The sequence below is a fragment of the Plodia interpunctella genome, chromosome 20 (genome assembly GCF_027563975.2).
Source record: "Plodia interpunctella isolate USDA-ARS_2022_Savannah chromosome 20, ilPloInte3.2, whole genome shotgun sequence".
In the NCBI taxonomy this organism is placed as follows: Eukaryota; Metazoa; Arthropoda; class Insecta; order Lepidoptera; family Pyralidae; genus Plodia; species Plodia interpunctella.
The window spans coordinates 76,053-98,291 of NC_071313.1; the positions used below are offsets into that span (position 1 = coordinate 76,053).

General features: G+C 45.3%; 1 protein-coding gene across 1 annotated transcript; it reads right to left on the reverse strand.

The window, feature by feature from the left end:
- Window positions 1–31: 31 nt before the first annotated feature.
- Window positions 32–21,873, reverse strand: LOC128678826 (uncharacterized). Its single transcript, XM_053760653.2, has 28 exons — window positions 21,638–21,873; window positions 19,706–19,752; window positions 19,099–19,296; window positions 16,231–16,344; window positions 15,563–15,685; window positions 15,116–15,282; window positions 14,888–15,017; window positions 14,172–14,322; window positions 13,866–13,958; window positions 13,308–13,482; window positions 13,041–13,164; window positions 12,465–12,644; window positions 11,980–12,159; window positions 11,656–11,832; window positions 11,274–11,383; window positions 10,893–11,008; window positions 10,110–10,267; window positions 4,948–5,135; window positions 4,532–4,789; window positions 4,127–4,235; window positions 3,655–3,891; window positions 3,278–3,496; window positions 2,742–2,927; window positions 2,371–2,512; window positions 1,745–1,947; window positions 1,233–1,377; window positions 724–879; window positions 32–474 (listed from the first exon to the last, which is right to left on the reverse strand). Exons 1-28 carry the CDS (start codon window positions 21,729–21,731, stop codon window positions 158–160), a joined length of 4,497 nt encoding a protein of 1,498 aa, XP_053616628.1. The 5' UTR covers window positions 21,732–21,873; the 3' UTR covers window positions 32–157.
- Window positions 21,874–22,239: the final 366 nt, after the last annotated feature.

Here is a 22,239-nt window from a genome sequence, read left to right on the forward strand (position 1 = left end):
CCGATCGTAGATGTTAATAAAACTTCAAAAGTTCACTTTAGAAATGTAAGTTTTATTCAGTCTTGAACAGACGATCTCGTAGGGCGCGTAAAGGGCGGGCGCGGCGCGGGGGCAGACTAGAGCGCCGCGTCCGGGGGCGAGGGGGAGGGGGGGGCTCTCAGTGTTCGGGCGGCGCGGGGTCCTTGGGGTCGCGGCGCCAGTCCATGGTGCCGGGCCCCCAGATGGAGGCGAGCGAGCGGAAGGGGTCGTAGGCGCGGGGGGCGGGGCGCGCGGGGTCGCTGAAGCCGGGCGGCGGCCGCACCGGGTCCGCCGCGCCCCACAGCCACGCGGGCGGCGCGCGCGGGCTCAGCGGCGCGCCCGCGCCCCACACCGACCCCACCGACCCCACTGACCCCACTGACCCCACCGACCCCAGCGAGCCGTAGCCCGCGCTCGGAGCGACCACGGCGCTCGAGCCGCCCAGCGGGTTATCTTCTGGAAAATACATTACTAATTAATTACACTGCTTCATGTTATGCCTAATTTATGGACCTTATCAAAACAGTGACCCATTCGTGTACGGAGCAAACAATATACAGAAATGGAGAGAAGATCCCATTCCAGCACCATGGCATGACCACGACCACTGTTTGAGTCACCAACTACGAAGAAAAATCACAGAGATAAATGGGGAGCAATGTATTTAAAAAGTTTAAGATAGCCAAATAGTCTCGCTACAGTTACCTCTGAAGACGCTGCAGTCTTGCGTCCAGGTGGGCGAGGCGTCGTTGAAGTAGAAGAGCGAGTGCTGCGCGCGCTCGGGCCGCCGGCGCACGTCCGACCCGATGGGAGCCAGCGGCGCCGGCGCCGGCGACAGGCGGCCGTTACAGGGGGCCACGCCTGCGACAAACACGTAAACGTGGACTATTCGATAAAAAAGTTTTTCATGTTCCATTTTCTGGAATTAATTTTCAAAAGTTTTTTCAAAAATGACATTAGAAAACAAAGCGATGTATTAATTTGGTAGCGAGATTTTAATATTTGTGGCACGAATAGCATAACAGATATGAATAGCGTAAAATTTATCGCTATAGTCTTAAAATTTAAACTCATTTTGTGCCACAGGTCCATTGCTCCGTTAGGCTCGGTCGGCAGTTCCGATGTAATGTCCACGCACGTCAATATTGTTATCGCAACGGAGGACAGCGGAGCAATTAGGCCGCGGCGGCATTAGTGATAGAAGCGGCAGTCACCTTCAGCGACGACGGAGCTCCAGGTGGCGCCGCGCCGCAGCGCCGCGGGCGCGCGCGCGTCCGCGGGCACGTCGCGCGCGCGCGCCGGCGTGCTGGGCGCGCGCGCCCCGCGCTCGCCGCCCGCGCGCCTCCGCACGCTCTTCTCCTGTTATACCGTAAGTAACATTATGTTCTCGTGTCCATCGACATGCACTCAGCAGTACAGTGACAGTAACACTTTATTTATTGCTTAATTGTTTCACAGGTAACAAATGAGTGGCACCCTGCACGGTCACAGTGAGCATAAAGGCAATAAAATCGCGTGATAATAATGTACTTTACGGTCACGCTGAAAAAGGCAAGTCGATCGTACACCGAACAAACGTTTATTAAAAAAATAAATGAATAAATAAATAAATATTTACCGATTCTATTCCACAGCCATTAATATCATTTAAAAGATAAAGTAAAATAAAATGACGATTGGCACGAAAAAGTCACAAAATGTCCTTGTGTGATATAACAAGGCGTACCTTCCTGGCGTGGTGTCGGGGCGGCGCGCGCGCGCGCGCAGCGTCGCCGGCGGGCGCGCGCGCGGGCGCGCGAGGCGGCGCGCAGGCGGCAGCGCGCGCACGCGGGGCTCCGCTCTCCTCCCCCGCGCGCGCCGCGTCGCCCGCCGCCGCCTCCAGCGGCTCCGGCTCGTCGCGCTCCTCGCCCGGGGACGACGAGTCCGACCCTAAAGGTGGAACATCGGTTATCTATCTCGCATATGAGCATTTTCCCAGGGTCCGTTTTCGTATATTTTCGTTTCCACTATTATAAAAATGAGGCTCTTCTCTCAACAGTCGAAGGAACTTCAACTACTAAATTAGTTGTCGCCCGCAGCTATAACAATTTAAAATTTCATCAAAATCAGCCCAGTGGTATAGCCGTAAAAGCGACAATTACGTACATTTACAATATTAGTACGATAAAACCATAAATTTTCGGAAACGTCTCGAAATTATCGTTCTCACATTCGAAACGATCGGACCTCTACGATGCGATCCTCTCGCAACTCAACCACTAGCTACCGGACAACTCAAATTCAAAGGCTGACGAGATTTCTGTATCGAGTCAATAGTTAAATGTCGTCGTTGAATAGTGAGCGGCAGATGACCTGTGGAGCCGACGTCGTCGTCGGGCGTGGCGCAGGCGCGGGGGGCGGGCGCGGGCGCGGGCGCGGGCGGCGGCGGCGAGTCCTCCGCCTCCTGCTCCGCGTCCGCGTCCTCGCTCGAGTGGTCGTCCGCGCGCCCCAGCACCTGCATTATTCATATCTACCTTACTCATTTGTGAAGTGAAAATAAGCAGCTCATATATCATATACTGTATGAAGGTTTTTATTTTATTTTTTAAATACATATTTGAGTGTGTATAATCTGAATCCTGGAATCATGGAAAGTAAAGATGTGGTCTACACGCAAGCTCAAAAAATACCTATTCGTTAACTATACACTAAAATCAACATTGGAATAGTATCCAATACGTTACCTCAGCCCGCCAGCGCTCGAAGGCGCGCCTCTCCGCCTGCGGGTCGAGGGGCGCGGGGGCGCGGCGCGCGCGCTTGCGGCGGGGCGGGGGCGGCGGCGGCGGGGGCGGGGGCGGGGGCGGCCGCTCCTCCGCGCGGCACTCCGCCGCCACGCCGCGCAGGTCCAGCGGCGCGCGGGCGGCCGGCGCCTGCGCAGGGACACAGTATTGATAGGCTCTAACGCGAGTCGCCTCGCCGCTAGGGGCGAGATGTTGCAGGCGCTCATAAGCTGTACTGACCATTCCGTCCGTCGGATTCTAATTTGTTGTAAAAATATATATAATATGTTATTTTATTTCAAATCCTACTTCGAATATAAAATTAACTACACATATACACTTAAGCTATTTGTTAAAATTAAAACTAAAATAATAGATATTAAATTAATTTCAATAAAAAATTGACACTACATCGCCGTCGTCGTGCGGTAAAGTTCTATAAATATTGTTTTTGTATTTGATAATCTCCCGAAGCAAACGTTGCAATAAGACTATCTGACCTGTGGTCTCTGCGCCTGCGCGCGACGCAGCTCGCGCTCGGCGTCGAGCGCGGCGGCGGCGAGCACGAGCGCGAGCGCGAGCAGCGCCAGCAGCGAGCCCCCGGCGCGCGCGCTGGCCTCCCAGCCCGCGCGCGGCTGCTGCGCGCCGCACGCCGCCAGCAGCCGCGCCGGCACCAGCCCCGACAGCGACCACTCCGCTACGCCCATGTCGGTCCACACCTGCGTGCCCGACTACACGTTACCGACATTTTACAGGTGTAAACACTAATCCATACAGAGCAGAATCACAAACGCTTATTATAGTTCGTCAATGTCGAGCAGTTCACGCATCACAAGTTAGAAATCAATTTTCCTTGTAACAATATACAGACATCCACCTGTAAGACAGCGGGCACCCTGGCCAGCGTCCAGTCGGTCTGGAAGGCGAGCGAGAGCGCGCGCGACTCGTTGGGCTGCAGCGTGAGCGCGGCGCAGGGCCACAGCTTGAAGCCGCGCGCGGCGCACGCGGCGCCGCTGAGCCGCCAGTCGCGCAGCGCCACCGCCACGCGCCCCGTGTTGCGCGCCACCACCGTGCGCCGCACCTGCCCCAGCCCCGCCTCGCCGCACTGCGTGATCTGGGGACGTGTGCTCTGTCATTACATATTCACGTGGAAGCCTTATCATTTTCTAAGGTTTATTTAGTACGCTCTCCTCGAGTTTCTAGCCGTCACAGTCACAAATGAAACAGGGACGACACAAGGATGAGAGAGAGAATATATCTAAACACATTTCCATACACTTTTAAGTGTATATAATGGAACAAAATAATTGTGTTCCTCTCGTTTGTAAAGTAAAATGTAATTTTCTGACCTCAAAGGTGAAGGAGGAGTGCCGGCCGGGGCGGCGGCCGCCCAGCTCGAAGCTGGGGTACACGCCGTAGCCCCACACCTGCACGCTTTCCAATATTGTCAAATTGTTCCTGAAATCAAGATACACGTTATAACCGACCACATTTAACCGATTATACTTAAACCTCTATACATTGTTAACGGATGAGATGCCTTCCTGGGATAAGTCTTTACTATAATTGTTTCAGTGTTTGTCTTTATTGTCGTCATTTTATATGCAACAAAGTTACATCAAATAAAAATAAAATAAAAAACAAACAAACACTTCGAAAACGTATATGAAAAAGTCTGTCAGAACGTCACCAAAACTAAAAGAGGTGTTTATTCTGATTTTGTGAAAAATATGAGTTGTGTAACATATTTTCACCGTAAGTAAAACTTGGCGGCGAGCGGCGCGGCGACTTTGGGCGCGAAGTTGACGACCAGCTCGATCTCCGCGGCCGGCGACATCAGCAGCGGCGGCAGCCCCGTGTCGTTCCGCTCCGCTCGCTCGTCGCGCTCCACTCGCTCGCTCGTCTCGTTCCACAAGCGAACCTCTCCCTTCACCACATGCCACTCGGTCAGAGTGAACGCTTCCGGAGCCCATGTGCATTCTAAACATTGAGGCTTCTCTTCCCAACCCTCGCTGAAAGGAAAACATTTATAAGGTTCTCGCGAAAACACATTTATGCCGAACCACTCAAAATGTAAAGGAATTATGTCTCAACAGGACGTTTTAAAGCTCACATTCGAAGCGGTGCTATGACCTTTCCCGATGTGTGAAACGTCGACAGGTGTACTCACAGAGTGGGCTGGTGCCAGATGTCGTGGTGCGCGCGCGCGTGCAGCAGCAGCGGGCGCGAGGAGGGGTTGCGCAGCAGCAGCCGCAGCGCGCGCGCGCCGCCCACGCCGCACAGCGCTGGCGCCGCGCGGCCCGCCCACAGCCGCGGCCAGATCGACAGCACCGACACCGACACAGGGATCTGCACCACCTACAGTGGGAGACCAAACGTTGTAACACAACTTCATGGAGTCGTCGTCGTTCGTTTAAATCGAAGACATGCTTTATTAACTTTTTTTGTACTACCGAGCAGACGAACATACATGCGGCCCACCTCATGGTAAGTGGTCACCACAGATTATGTTGATGGGCTGTGGTGACCACTTTCCATGTGCCGCATGTGACACTGGTATTGTAGATCACATTCATCACTTTGGTCTACAAAATCGGAGGTGTCACACGCGCGGTGCATACTTTGTGACTGTGGAGCCCACAAACAGTTTGAATAGAAACAACGCGACGCGACGCGCGCTCCGTTCAGCGCGCTCCCCACCACCGCGCGAGTTGTGCCGTGATGCGAATTACGTGTGCAGTATCAATGTTGTACTATAAATATATGTAAATATTGTAAAATAAATTATTCTACTTCCATTCTTCTCATTGGCATTTTATTTCGAGTAGTCTAAGCACACTACAATTGGTGACCCCGAAAAAAGAAGAAATCTCATAAAAATAGAAAAGAAAGAAGAATTCTCTGACGCGTCCTCCTCTCCGGAAGCGGTTGCAAAGGAAGTGTCAACGATTTCTCTACAGTCAAGAATACCGCCGTTTTGGCGAGCCCAACCTAAGCTGTGGTTCGCACAATTTGAAGCCGTGGTATCTTCATACAAGACCAGTGAAGATCAAAAATATAATCTCGCTGTCGCCGTGTTAGAGAGAACAGACATCGAACAAGTGAGCGATATCATCTGCAATCCACCATCCACTGGAAAATATCTAGCGCTGAAGAAGAGACTATTGTCGGTGTACGAAGAATCCGAATCCAAGCAATTCCAAAAGCTGCTAGGAGGATTAGAGCTGGGAGAACAGAAACCTTCTCAACTTCTTCGTGTAATGCGAGATTTATCCGGAACAAAAGTCGCCGATGACGCCCTGAAAGTTCTGTGGATGGGACATTTGCCGTCGCAAGTACGAGCCGTGCTATCTGTCAGCACAGAATCCTCGCTCGACACCATGGCTACGATGGCAGACAAGATGATGGAGCACACAGAACAAGCGGTAGCAGAAGTCCGTGAAGATTCAACCCCTAGAAGCAGCAGTGAAACGCAAAACAACTTGCAATTTCAAGTCTTAAGCAAACAAATAGAAAAGCTTACACTTGAGATTGCCGCTCTCAAAGAAGGTCGGTCCAGATTTCGTGGTCGTCAACCCTTTAGAAACCCACGCCAGAACAGATCATCAACCAGATCGAAGTCGAGAAACGGAAGAAAACCAGGTGACCCAAAATGGGAATGCTCGTATCACTATCGCTTCGGTGATAAGGCCAGAAAATGCCAGTCACCCTGCGCTAGGCGACGGTCGGAAAACTAGAAGCAACATCGACGGTGGCGGGCGTTGGTGTTACTAAAGGGAGTAACCGCCTCTGCATCAGGGAGCTGAACACGAAAGAGCGTTTTCTCGTAGACACCGGCGCAGACATATCTGTATTAGCAGCGAAAAACAGAAACCAAACTCCGAGCAACACCTACAAGTTGTACGCAGCGAACAATACGCCGATACGAACCTACGGAGAGAAAACTATAAATCTCAACATAGGCCTTCGTCGCACATACAAATGGACATTCATCGTTGCAGACGTACAGACATCCATACTGGGCGCAGATTTCTTACGAAGTCACAAGTTACTCGTCGATCTACATCAAAAGAAACTCATAGACAGCGTCACTGATTTGAAGATAGAAGTCATAGAAACAACAAGCAATCAGCCCACAGTATACATCATAGACCAAAATCACATATATCAAGATATCTTAAAAAAATATCCCGAAGTACTACGCCCGATGTCAGTGAAGGAACCAGCAAAACACAGCGTCACACATCACATCGAAACCGCCGGCCCCCCACTCTTCGCCCGGCCTCGACCCCTCCCACCCGACAAGTACAAAGCGGCCAAGATTGAATTTGAGAAAATGATGGAGATGGGTATTTGCCAACCATCCAAAAGTCCATGGGCGAGTCCATTACACGTCGTCACAAAGAAAAATGGCTCACTTCGTGTGTGTGGAGACTACAGAAGACTTAACGCCGTGACTGTACCCGATCGCTACCCCATACCGAGAATTCAAGACTTCACATACAGATTGCACAATAAGAAAATATTTACGAAATTAGATTTAAAAATGGCATATTATTGGATCCCAATTCGAGACGAAGATAAAGCAAAGACAGCCATCATTACACCGTTCGGACTCTTCGAATTCAACTGCATGACGTTTGGCCTACGAAACTCTAGCCAAACATTCCAAAGATTTATGCACGAGGTACTACGAGGCTTGGATGACATCGTCTACTCATTCATCGACGATTTATTAGTATTTTCAAATAATCCGGATGACCACAGAAGGCACGTAGAACTTGTCCTGGAACGCCTAAGTAAATATGGAGTATCGTTAAACATCGAGAAATGTGAATTCGGAAGAAACAAGATTGAATTCCTCGGTTATCAAGTCTCAGTGGAGGGGATAACACCGACCGAAGAGCGCACTCACGCCATCTCTAACTATCCGAAACCAAACACGGTGCAAGATCTTAGAAGATTTCTTGGCATGGTCAACTTCTATCGTGACTGCCTACCTCATCAAGCCGAACATCAACACGAATTAAACAAATACTTACATAACGCCAAGAAGAACGACAAGACACCGATAGTATGGACAACTGAAGCCGAAACAGCTTTCGATATATGCCGACAAAGCGTTCTCGAAGCTACTACGTTATCACATCCAGTACCCGGTGCACCGTTATCTTTGTTGACCGACGCGTCTGACTGCAGTTTGGGCGCAGTGCTACAGCAAAAAGAAAATGAAGTATGGAAACCACTCGCATTTTTCTCGAAGTCAATGAGCGAGACGCAACGGCGATACAGCGTGTACGATCGCGAATTACTAGCTATGTACACCGCTGTCAAACACCTACGACGTCTTATAGAGGGGAGCGAAGTGACCATTTACACCGATCACAAACCTCTAGTAAACGCCTTAACAAGACCGCCGAGCAACAGTGACACACCGAGAAGAGAGAGACAACTACATTATATCAGCCAGTTTTGTTCAAGAATCAAGTTCATACAAGGAGAAAAAAATCTAGCAGCCGATGCCATGTCACGCATAGAAGAAATAGATCTACTCACATGCATAGATTACGAAAAATTATCACAAGAACAGAAAAGAGATATCACCCTACAAGATTTGAAAAATCATCCGAAATTAACTTTTGCCGACACAATTCTGACAGGCGTCACTCAACCTATCACGTACGAGACATCGACAGGGAAAAATCGACTGTATCTACCACAAGCTTTTCGTTATGCCGCTTTCAAAGCGCAACACGAATTAAGCCATCCAGGAATACGCACGACGAGAAGAATAATGACTTCAAAATATTTTTGGCCGTCTATAAACAAGGACGTCGGAACATGGGCCAAATCCTGCATTGGTTGTCAGCGTGCGAAGATTCATAGACATGTCGTCAGTCCCTTAGGCGAGTTTTCACCGGCAAGAAGATTTGAACATGTACATACAGACATCGTTGGACCTCTACCGATCTCGCAGGGATACCGCTACCTCGTCACAATCATCGATCGCAACACGAACTGGATGGAAGCGATACCGGTCAAAGAAATCACCGCCGAGATTGTTGCTCAAGCAGTCTATGAAGGATGGATATCGAGATTTGGATGTCCTTTACGAATCACCACGGACCAAGGACGGCAATTCGAGTCATCATTGTTCAATGCACTAATGAAGAAATGTGGCATAAGGCGCATAAGAACTACAGCCTATCATCCTCAAGCCAACGGAAAAGTGGAAAGATTCCATCGCACATTGAAGGCGGCATTGATGGCAAGAGAGGCCAGTACAAGGTGGATAGAAGATTTACCTACAGTTTTGCTTGGCATACGCACTGCACTACGTGACGACAACACTAGTCCTGCACTGATGACGTATGGTTCTACGCTACGAGTCCCGTTCGATTTCTTTGTACCTACAAAGTCAAAGAATGAAGACGCCCAATTCATCCGCCAGTTCACAGAAACAATGTCAACTCTATCACCTGTACAGAGAATAATCGCATCGAGTAAGAACCTCTTCGTATATAAGGAATTATCAACATGCAGTCATGTATTCGTCCGCAATGACACTGTGAGAAGCCCCTTGATAGCGCCATATGACGGTCCATACAGAGTGATAGAGCGAAACAACAAATATTTCAAGATTGAATTGCCACTTCGAGCATCCAATATATCCATAGATCGACTCAAACCGGCACACATAATCAAGCAAGATGACGACGTAGCGGCAAACGCGCAACCGAGCCATCCCCACTCCTCGAAACCCGCACCAGCAACGAGTACATCTCAGCGCTCACTATCTGCTCACACGCCGAGTGCGCCGCAACCACGTATTGTCAAGCCGGGAAAACAGGAAACAACAACTATGCCGAAGATATCAAGACATGGAAGAGTAATCAAACCTTGTGTACGCTTCGCTTGAAGGGGGATAATGTGGAGCCCACAAACAGTTTGAGTAGAAACAACGCGACGCGACGCGCGCTCCGTTCAGCGCGCTCCCCACCACCGCGCGAGTTGTGCCGTGATGCGAATTACGTGTGCAGTATCAATGTTGTACTATAAATATATGTAAATATTGTAAAATAAATTATTCTACTTCCATTCTTCTCATTGGCATTTTATTTCGAGTAGTCTAAGCACACTACATGACCTTTCTTTTGCCACAGTACCCTGTAAGCACACTGCCTCTCCCACTCTTTAAAAACACGACCATGCAAGCACGGCTATTTGGCATTTGTACCAAGTTCTACTTCTGATAACTATTATATTTTCGCTTGAAGTCCAAATTTTAATTTCTATGCAGGCATATCAAGAGCAGTTCACAATCCCACTGACCTCAGTGGTGTGCACGTAGACAGTGAGGTTGGCGTGCTTGTGCATGGCGGCGGTGGCGGCGGCGAGGCGGCGCTCCAGCAGCGCCAGGTCGCGCTCCAGCGCCGCGCGCCGCGCCAGCGCCGGCATCGACCGCAGCCGCGACGACCACGCCACGCCCTCTGACACACGAACACGGGCTTTGACTTACTGGTCTGAGCGTTTACCCCGATGCTTCCGCGGCCGTTAAGCGTCGGAGCCTAGGGTCCGCTTTTCCACTTTTTCATCTCCACTTCAGACTGCTATTTAAGAATCCGGAACTAGCTCAATATATCAATCATATTATTTACATTTGAAAATGGGACTCATTGGCTGTAGAGTGTAGTTTGTTTCATCCGACTGTCAATTGTTTTCATTGTGTGGCGCCATTTAAAAAATTGCGTAACATTATCATAATGGATTTACCTCGAGCAAATTTTCGTTCGATGATTTATTATGATTTTCGACGTGGTTTTACACGATCATCGATGTCGAACAGCAGTAGATCAATCAACTCAGTTCGACAACTTAGTTTGGGGATTAAGCACCATCGAAAACAACTGTGTGTCACTGATTTAGTAAGTTTATGGACGAATTTAAATATGGTCTAAATCAGTTGTTGAACCACGAAACATCGACGTAGTGCGTGAACTAATAATGCGTCATGATACATATAGAGATAGAGGCGTCCTCGGGCATTAGTATGAGGAGTATACATAAGATATTACAAGAACAGTTGGCTGCAATAAAGACACAAGCTAGGCTCACCCTCGGAGAGCAGATCTAGCCCCGTGTAGCAGTCGGGCGCGCAGAGGCGCTCGGGCGCGTAGTGCAGCGTGCCCACCACGTGGCTGCCCGCATTGATCTCCGCCTCCGGGTCCAGGCTACACAACAATACTGGAAATTAGCGCCTGATAGAGCCAGCTCTAGTCTGAACCTTCCGGCGATCACTATCCTACATCTTGAGTGTCGATGGCATGGCAGGCAAAAATACATTACTAGTATTATATACCAAATTCTAATTCAATAAATTCTCAAAAATTAAGCTAAAAGCTGAATTTCAAAAATTTCACCCAAAACTCAACACAAATAAGTTAATTATTACAGAATGAAAGATCATGTATACATTAATGTACATGATATACTCACGTGACGTAGAGCGCGGCGTCGCGCACGGTGACGTCGGTGACGCGCATGCGCGCGGCCATCGTGCTGTGGATCTGGATGGGGATGCTGGCCGGCGCGTACGGCGCGCCTTGCTGCGACACAACACTCTCTCACTACTTGTCATGTCCACTAGTTGGCTCTAGACTTAAGACGTTGTACGCTTTATTCATTTCGCGCGATAAGTCTGTTTTGTTTTGTAAGGCGTCAGTCACAGAGAGATAAAAATTCATATGGAGTGACAAAAGAACAGTGTATAATGGTAACAGTATTTTAAGCTATTAGAATAATCTGTGTACGATGGTTTAGTGAACGGCACGATCACCATATGTCGCTCGCCCCAGTGCAGCCAGGCTCGTGCACTCACCATAAACCGGATCATGTCCCCCGCGCGCACGAGCCCCGCGCGCGCGCGCAGCGTGACGCGCGCCGACGCGGCGCAGTGCTGCGAGCTCACTGAGACGCTGCCCGCGAGCGCGCCCGCCCGCGCCGGCGCCACCACCACCAGCCACGCGCGCAAGTACTGCCCGCCTTCTACGCAGCGCTGGGGGCAATGAGTTCAATTGTAACTTGCTGTGAGAAAATACGATGAACCCAAACCAAGAAACAAAATAAACACGCGGTGCGTTCGTAAACAAAAATGTTAGGTTTAATAGATTGTTAATGTGGATAGTGTGATCGCTGTACTCACGGAGTGGTTGGTGTGCGGCTCGAGCGCGAGGTCGCCGCCGCGCAGGTCGCAGTGCAGCGCGGTGACGCAGAGCGGCGCCGCGCCCGTGTTGTGCAGCAGCAGTGAGACGCGCCGCGTGCTCGACGTGCTCAGCGTGCCCAGCCGCAGCACGCCGTCCGCGCTGTTCGGCCACTCCCACTCCTGCACCAAGCGATAATGTATTTCCACATGTGTGTATTATGAACGTATACAAAATAAATCAAATTTAAAAAACAAAAGTCAAAGTCAAAAGTCATTTCACGCATTCAAAAAAGGGATGTGCAGATTAGAAAAAACGATATTTATAATATTTGAATATAATATTTTGTCCCTCCTCACATGGCCAACCCAATTTGCCACTTTTTATGACTTTAACCGGATTGCAACCAATCACTAGGCAACGGGTTAAGCTGAGTTTGAATAAAGTTTCCAATAAGCAAGGATAGATGAGAAGGTCAGAGACGCACCAGTTTGAACTTGCCGGGCGCGAGGCGCACGGGCAGGCGATGCGCGGCCACAGCGCTGCGCACGAGCAGCGCGGCGCTGAGCTGCGCGTCCTCGGGCGGCGCGCGGCGCAGCCGCAGCCGCGCCACCGCCACGGTCTGTCCGCCCTCCACCGGCAGCCGGGCCGCAGCGGTCTCTTCTATCTGTCGGGGGCACGGGACCGTCATCAAACAAACGCGACTTCATCTTCGCGTGTTCCCGATTTCATTTGATTTGAAACCGGGAACGCGCGAAGCCCGTCGAACGCAAAGACAACATTTTGAAATATCGTCTGTGATATTATAACCGACCGCGGTAAAAAATAGAAAAAAAAGTATACTTGTACGAGTACAAAACTATTTTTATGATAGAATATGTTAGAGCTAGAGTATGTGAGTGAAGAAATAGTACTAATGAATGTGTAAAACCATCCATACTCACGATTCGCGGTGTTAATGCGATTATAAAAGACGATTCATGAGTAAAGTATAAGCTTGTGTCTGGATGAAAAAAATATTTATTTAGGTAATAAATGGGAAGGGACAAGGTTGTTGACTCACATCGAAAAATTCCTGCAACTCCTGATCGTACTCGAGCCCGAGCAGCCGCACCGCCATCTTGTAGTCGTTGCGCACTCGGACCTCTCGCTCCTTCATCACCTCCTCTTTGTTCGCAGTTATGAACCTGCATAACAAGCAAACAATTACACCGGCTTCAAGAACTACAAATTGTATAAACACTGCTGAAATAACACTAAGAAAAAAAAAACAATTGGATATAAATATATTATATAAAGTGCGACGTATACGCTAGAGCGGTAGACTCACTGCAAGGAGGCGGGCAGCAGCACGAGGCCGCCGGGCACGAGGCGCACGCTGTAGGGCAGCGCGGCGCGCCCGACGCGCACGAAGCCCGAGCACCACGCCTCGCTGAGTTTCTTTCCACCCGACCCGTTCATCTCCGTCGACTCCGCCGTCACGAAGCTGTCCCACATTTTGCCGACTGTAACAACATGGACTGTATCTCTCTCGAAAAAAGTTTCACCGCTTTTTAGTAAAATATCACCAAATTTACAGATACACGAACTGGTAGAAGGTAGGTAGGTAGAGTTCGCTTTCCTATATTGTCTCCTCCACTTCGCACGGTCTTCACGGCTATCGACCATCGGCACGCATTATCCTTGACAACATCAAGCCAGCATTTACTGTATTGGCTACAGCACCAAGAACGATCCTCTTCGTGGGTCGAAATTAAACTAGAGCCACGTTTGTGAATAAGTGGCCAATTTATGTACATTTTGGAGACCTTTGCCTAACATTAGACAACGAAAATTGTTGTGGTTTCAAATTGTCTAAAGACCTGTCAAATAAAAATTATAAACTTACAGTCGAGCGTGAGCCGGACGGTGGGCGTGAGCGGCTGATAAGCGTCCAGCTGCGTCCGCAGCAGCGTCACGTGGACGCCCTCTGATTTCACTCCTGGGGAACGAGCAATCAAAATAACATCATGGTGAAAATCGTACATTTCAAGGTCGAAAAATATTGCGAACAACTACACTTTTTTAACACAATCAGTTTCGATAAAGTTTAGAGACAAATTAATCTTTCGTTGCCGTTTTGGATCCCGCGATCCTGTCCCCCGGCGCCCCGCCGCCCCTGAGCCCCTGAGCCCCTGAGCCCCGACGTACGTACCGTGGAGCAGGTCGGGCGCGCCGTTGGCGCGGCGCGCGGGCTCGTCCAGCGGATGTCGCGCCGAGAACGCGGCGTGCGAGCAGCGCGCGCCCCACACGCGCGCGTGCGCGCTCATCGCCGCGCCCGAGCTGCTGCCCGCCAGGATGTCCCACTGACGGAACATATACAATATACATACATTACTATCAAAACTAAAATAAAAAATCCTTTATCATCTTCCATACAGATTTGGGAACAAAAACATAGAATTGTAAAAGTCAAACTAGGAAATCGGCTAGAATAGAATCGTTTATTCACATGAAGCGAAAGGTTTCTCTCATAGACGATAGACTAGCAACCTGCCACTGTTTAATTTCAATTCCATCATTAAATCCTATAACTAAATGAGGCCTTCGAGTTTTGAGCGACTCTTGGCTCTGTGTACACCATACGAATTGAAGACATATACTGTATCTGTATATCATTCTCTAGGCGTAAGGTCCAATGTACATGAAAATGTCAAATGTATGTGATAACTGATAATTATTTATGACATACTAACGGATGTTTGTGACCTTTGTGTAATTCCGTAAGACCCCTAATGTGGTACAGTACTCTGTCCGCTAGCAATCGAGGTGCGAGACATATCAACATATTTCATGCCCGTTATTATCAGCGTGACCTAGTCACCCGACTGAATGTGGCATAAAAAGGGAATGGAGCGCGATCAAGGTTACCGTCTGCGGCGGGTCGCGACAGCCGCGCAGCCGCAGCCGCAGCTGCAGCGGCTCCAGGAACTCCTGCTGCGGCGTCATTCGGGCTTCCACAGCCACCACTAGCCCGCCGCCCGTTATGTTCGCTTTTATCCTGTAACAAATATTGATGCGTTAACTAATCTCAATCTATTTAATCTAAACCTTAAGCAGTGATGGGAGACAGCAGACAGAGCCTGACAGAGCACTCACCGGATGTAGCCCCGCTGTGTGGGCTGGTGCGCGGGCGCAGTAACCCGCAGCCGTACGAGGTTCACGGTGCTGTGCGGAGGCAGCAACCAGAGGTCGCGCGGCGCGGACTGCCCGCCGTCCGGCAGCTGCAGCCCCAGCCACGCACTTGATGAGTATACTTCAGTCACCTAAACAACACCACCAGTCACCATTTCAATATGAAAACTGTAGACAAACCATCACGTGGTTATGCTTCTTTTCGGCTAAGAATCATCCGTCATTTGTCATAGACATCCATCCGTGTCGGATGGCAGTCTTATGTCAAATGATGGAATCGTCTTAAACCTGGTAGAAATGGCTACTACATCCGATGAGGACGAAAAGAATAAAGATATAGAACGAAATGTTGACCACAAATGAAAGCAGAACATTTTTAAAGACTATTCCAGCTGCCTTGAAGGAGTTTACCTGTATAGTTTGATCGGTGGGGTTCCGCATGGTCAGCAGCGGCTCCAACGTGGCGTTGAGCGGCACCCGCACGCCTATGATCGGCCACACGTCGAACTCGTTGCCCACGCCCTCGGCAGACACCTACACACACATTACTTATGGCGTTTCAGAGGGTACATATTAACTGCAACAATGTTTCCTATCAAAATATTGGTGTGAAAGTCATGTGCAAAACAACATGTAGTATTGAAAGGTTGCTAACATTTATACAAACGTAGCGGGCCATATAGTCGACTAAACATAGCCTTTATCATTTCGGCTAGACCTAGGAGCAGTCGGTCACAGATGAATTACAAGATTAGATCGAAACTACACTACACTAGCCGCACTTCTGGGTTTAGACGTAACATATACAATTAAATAATTTTACGGCCTATTTTTGAAATGAGACAATCTATAATTGAATATGGCCAATGAAACTAAGTGTAATGATGCGACTAGTGCGTATTCGACTACTTTGACACTTATGTAAAATGATATTAATCGGATTTCGTTAAAAAAAAACGATAATTAAATCATTTCAAAAATGGCGTCTCTGACTAATAGATTTTGGTTACGCCAACAAATAATGATATCAGATTAAGGATGATGGTGATGTGTATGTGTGCGCGTGTGACGTATATTACTGGATATTTGTGGACGCCGAGCGAGGTGTGAATGTAGAGGTGCGCTGAGACGAGTCCCTCGCGCCGGCCCAGGAACACCACGGTGAAGGTCGTGTTAGCTTGCGGCGGCAGCGTCTGACAATACAACCATTTCATTGGAAAACTGGACAAAATAAATCTAAATTACTCAAAAATTACGCAGACATGTTATATGTGTCATGTCCGCCTAATTTCGAACAGAGATGATGGGTTTACGCGAGGGCATAAACGTTATTGTCCTGTGTAAACCCATCTCACAAATACATAAACTAAAATGCAGATTTTAAAATGAAAGCTTCTTCCATCTTCAGTTCAGCATATCGTAGAAGAAACGCGCTCAGCGACGCAGGAAAAATTCGAGCTTGACTGGCGGCGTCACGTCAAAATACGAAATTTTCCCGCGCCCCCGACACGCCTTAATCTTCTGTGACATATTTTCAAGTAAAATTTTCTGTGTTTATATCTTCATCTTCATACTTGCTTGAGTGAAGCTAAAATGTTTAATCGTATGTATACTTAACACGTTCACTGCAAGAAAATGCGCCTAGGGTGGCTAATATGCATCCCGTAAGCACGGCGGGTTTATCTCATACAAAATTTGGACTGACTTTGGTTTAATTTTGACGCACTTCAGTAAACGTGTTAAATAACTATTCTACAATAAGAAAGCTTACAAGAATAAGCAATAATAAACATAAACAGTATAATATACTGAAAAAAATATTTAGGTCATTTGAGATGTCACTTTGAGGAGATGTTTGTTCTTAAATATGAAAATTATTTATCTCAAAATTCTCTCACGAGAGCGCAGATTGGGTTATATAAATTTGAAAGTATATCGTGTCGTTCAGTCGTTTCATGCCGCGACCGTATATTTAAACGAATATAATGATTGCAATACTAATAATACATTTTATTGTATTTATATTATTTTATTGTAAAATGCATTCGACCAGCAACGATTTCCCTGATATTAAAACATTTGCGCTCGTATTTATATGTGCCACATAATAGTTGAGTTATTTATCAAGATGTTTACCTTTGTAATATAATGAGGATGTGTGCACGGTATCAGTGAGTAGACCGTAGCATAATGTAACGATAAACAGTAGCGTAATACATTGCGTCATTGCACCAAACATTACAGTAGGTATGGAAGGCTAGCCGACAACTAAATGCCATTCTTTGAAGCTTGCATAGAAATTTAAATGGATTTGTTATACATGACAAACATGCTTTTTAACTTATTTTTGAAAATAATAATGAGATGAAAAAATTCTGGAATCGAGCGGGAATTTTATAGAATGCATAGAATTTAACACATTTCAATACTTACTCATAATTAAAGGAATATAAATTAATGCAATTTCATTAACAATAAATATATCGGACCTAGTTTCAGGTCTAGATTTTTAAACATCCCTATTTCCACTTACAAGTATCTTATCTTCTTCCTCGTGGCTGAGGGGCTCATGGCATGAATGAGCTTCCTCGTGGTCATTGCTTAGAATGAAAAACACACAACGACTTTTTTGGCACTATTAATGGAGTGGTTTGCAGTTGTCGTCTCCATTGCACACGCAAGTTGATAATCAAGGTTTGTGGTTTGTGTATATTTCGCTTAAAACCCATTGCTTCTCCAGTCCAGGAATACTCACCATACAATTGGTACAGACTGTAAGGTTTTTCGTCCAATTTAATTTTTTGTGGAAATTATAGAGATTAGATCATAATTTCAGCATGCTATGTCGAAGATAGTAGATGGAGCTGTTTGTTTGTATTATGTATTTCTCAATAGAACTTGAAACAAGATACGCAGTTACTATGCCGATTGATTGATTCGGCAAAATCGAAATCTCACCATTTCGTAAAATCAATTTATTCATTCAAACTATACTAGATTTTAAAAAATTGTGAAAATCTAATTATTTTAATTTGCCTAACAAAAATAGTAATATAATTCTCTTTATTACTTAAAAACAAATCAACTTCTTCCTGACCTATTTAGTTCAGTGACCACTGAGCATTTATCTAAAGTGATAACGCAAAGTGCGGGCACACTTCCTTCCTTCGGCAGACCATTAACTTCGATAGTATTACTGCTGCGTCAATTTGAAATTTATTATGAGAATTTGTACATTTTCAATAATGGGGCATTTGTGCTCATAACGCTCATTATATCAAGACATATGTTTATGGTAAAATGTAAATAGGGAAGAGCGCCCAATGTAGTTTGTTTACTCACGATTGCACTTGTAATACGCTCAGTATAAGGACAGCTCAAGACATACCTACTTTATGATATATACACACACACACGTTTTCAAGATATGAATGATCAGTCATCATACTATAAAGGTTACGCACGAAATCAAAACCAGCTGATTTTGTCAGATAGGTATTGATTATCACTGGTACTATAACACCAAATACAGTGGATATGCATAGTGTGATCACAAATACATGTCACAGTCCAACAATACATCACTATGCTGTTGTAAACAACTAATAAAATTAAATATAAGAATATGTAGTTATATTTACTTACATTTTGCAAAATATCTATTATAAAATATAGAGGGCAAATAATCTAATAAACTTTTGGGTACCAATTAAATATGTTTGCATGCATGTTTCTTTGTTTATATTTTATTGGTGGCAATTTATTTTGGCCACATTAATAAATGGTATTTATATCGACTATATATGGCAAATCAAATGGGATCTTATGGCGGCTGGTACTTAGGTCTATATTGCCGTTGTTCGAATACAAAACAACGGCAATAATGGCGTAAGTGCCGGGCGCCCTAGGGCATAAGGTCATCAGGAAATCTTTTAGAAGTTTGAAACCTTCGACTCGAAGAAGGACGCGTGGAAGTGGGGCGTGGTGCCGGCGACGGAGGCGAGATGCATGGTGGTGTTGGCGGTGTTGGTGATGGTGACGGTGAGCGCCGCGGGCCGCGCCAGCTCCGCGCGACCGAACTGCAGCTCGGCCGGCGACAGCCGCAGCGACTCCGGCGGCACGGGCAGAGAGTCTTTGGCATATTCCTGAGGATTAGTAAACTCAATTTATGAGCCTGTTCTATTCATATCAGAACACTAATTTTTGTTATTGAATCTCAAGAGATTTAGGACCAACTGTCTGACTTTACAACAACTGAGAGTAGAATCACTGTGTAATACTTTATTTGGCAACAAAATCTGGTAGACCAGTTCCTTTCATCCCATAGTTTGATTTCTCTCTTACACATTTTATTATCAAATTAATATAATACCTTTTTAGAACAAATATCAAACATGGCCATACATACATGTTTGAGCCATGTCACCATGCAAGTCTCAAAGGACAGAGACATGTCACAACCCAAATAAACACACATAATAACAATAATTTCATTGCGGGTAAGCTTATTTTCTATTAGTGTTGTCTAGCTAAACTTTAGGATACTGAAGTTACCTGGAAGTGAACTTTCTCTATCAGCATCCACTGGTCCTGCACGGTTCCTGCAAATTGAACATTACTTTTAAACAACTTCTTAGTACCACCTGCTCTAACTTATCAAGGAAATTATTTTGTTGATATACTATGCAAGCTTGTTCTTTTGCCCTTACTTTTTATTGCAATCTGTCAATCTAAGACGTGAAACAATATTTTAAAGACTATTACCTTTTGCCCATGTACTTTATTGTGTACTTACATTGTTATATTACTGATAAAAAATTATACATAAATATATATTTAAAAAATAGTAAGCCCTTCTGGCATAATAGGGACCAACACTGTTTAAATTAGTTTCTTTCGGGATTTCTTCTCAGCAGTGGTAGTTCCAAAATGCTAGTAGTTTGTAGCTTTGATAAACATCATTTAATTTAGAATATGACGTGAAAAAGTGTTTGTGAAGGCCTAATTTCTGAATAAATTATATATGAATGAATTTTATTTTGATTTTGAAGATATTTAAGCTGCGTTTTATCCAAATCCATTGACTTGGTCCTCTCTATAAATCATAAGTTTTATTCTACTTGTTGGTAAAGCTAAAGAGTATGAGACCCGGGGCTTCCATTCCATGGGAATTTCAAGATAAAAAGTACCCTATGTGTTATTCTAGGTTATATTCTACCCATGTACCTAATTTTATAACAATCTGTTCAGTAGATTTTGCTGGAAATAGTAACAAACATACATACATCCTCACAAACTTTCACATTTCTGATATTAGAAGGATATTTAACGACCTCGGTGGTGCAGTGGTAAAGTTCTTACCACTGAACTGAGAGGTCCCGGCTTCGATCCCCGGTTGGGTCATGATGGAAAATTATCTTTTTCTGATTGGCCCAGGTCTTGGATGTATATGTTATAAAATATAGATCTATATATGTATATGTTATAAAATATAGTATCATTGAGTTAGTATCCCATAACACAAGTCTCGAACTTACTTTGGGGCTAGCTCAATCTGTGTGATTTGTCCAAATATATTTATATTTATTTTTAAAAAATATTCCTCATCAGTCTAAACTATATTCTAACTTTGTGAATGGTAAAGACATTTTCTTTGTCTCCATTCTCGATGTAATAAATCAATTATCTGGGAACACTAATACAAATTCTTAAAATTTAACTAGCAGAATTATTTGAGATCTCAGTGGGGACCACACATACATATCTCTACAATTCCAGGGCATTGGACCTTTCAACTTACCTACATATATATACACATATGTCTTTTGTTAAATAACCAACATTTAATTTTGATTCTTTTCATTCTTACCCACTTTATCAAAAAAATATTGTATAAGTACCTTCACCTCATAAAATGAACAATGATGAAAATATTTTTTCCAATACATTGACTGTCTTTTGATAAATAACCAACATTTAAAAATATTAACACATTCTTACTTTGTCAAAAAAATATTGTATAGGTACTTTTAAACCTAATAAATATTAACAATGACAAAAGTAATTTTTGGTCAGTAACATTATTAAACATTTGTAAAGCAGTTTAAATTAATAAATATAATATTGAAGCAAAGGTCTCAGTATTTTTATATAAACATAATCAGGCACTGCCCAGGTTTGGCCTTATTTCGTCACTACTTCAGAAAGTATTGTAACCATAAGCTCGTCACTCTTAGTTAAGTGCATATTCAGGAGGACTAAAATACCATGTGAATAGTGAAAGAAAAACAAGTCTGCCTCGTCCCCGATCTAAAATAACATCGGGCGAGTCGTACACTGCCGCGTGAATTGCCACAATACCATGAAACATCTTCGTTTGCTTATTCTGTTTCAGAATACCATATCACTACGTAATTTAATTATAAACATTGTTTGTGTATCAAAAGACAGGTCTTAGTTTGCTTATAATTTTAAAATCGATTTTACCGTGGCTCTTTCCTTGGGCTGTCAGTTTGGTGTTCAGCGAGATATCTAATAAAGTCAATATAAAAACATAACACCACACCATTTTCAGATACATTTTGATTGATTGTAAGATAGAAATCACTGTTTATTCACATTCTCAAAATACAACTTGATAATTTTATCAAATTGCAATCAGTTCACTCGTTTCACTGCTCACTCACAAGACAGACAGACAACGATACGATACGATGCGTTCTCATTTCATAAACCAAAATGTCATGTAGAAAATCTCCATGGCAAACGGATGCGTTCTATTCTATTCAATAGTATGTTTACGAAGTTAACTACTGTGTTAGTTACGTATGTATCTATGTTGCAGTCTCGCTCAAGCAGGTTTTTTATGACATTTTAAATAGGTATCTATCTACTTACTAAAGTAAAATTCAATAGGTACACCTAGTGTATGTACACTACAGGTACCAAATATTTCAGTTTTCACTGCATCACGTGTTCCATGATTGAAATGTTGAAAACGTACATAATAGTCGGGCATAATATCAATTTTTCTCAATATTTATGCAAAAGAAAATACCTAGGTACCTACCTACCTAAACTAAATATGA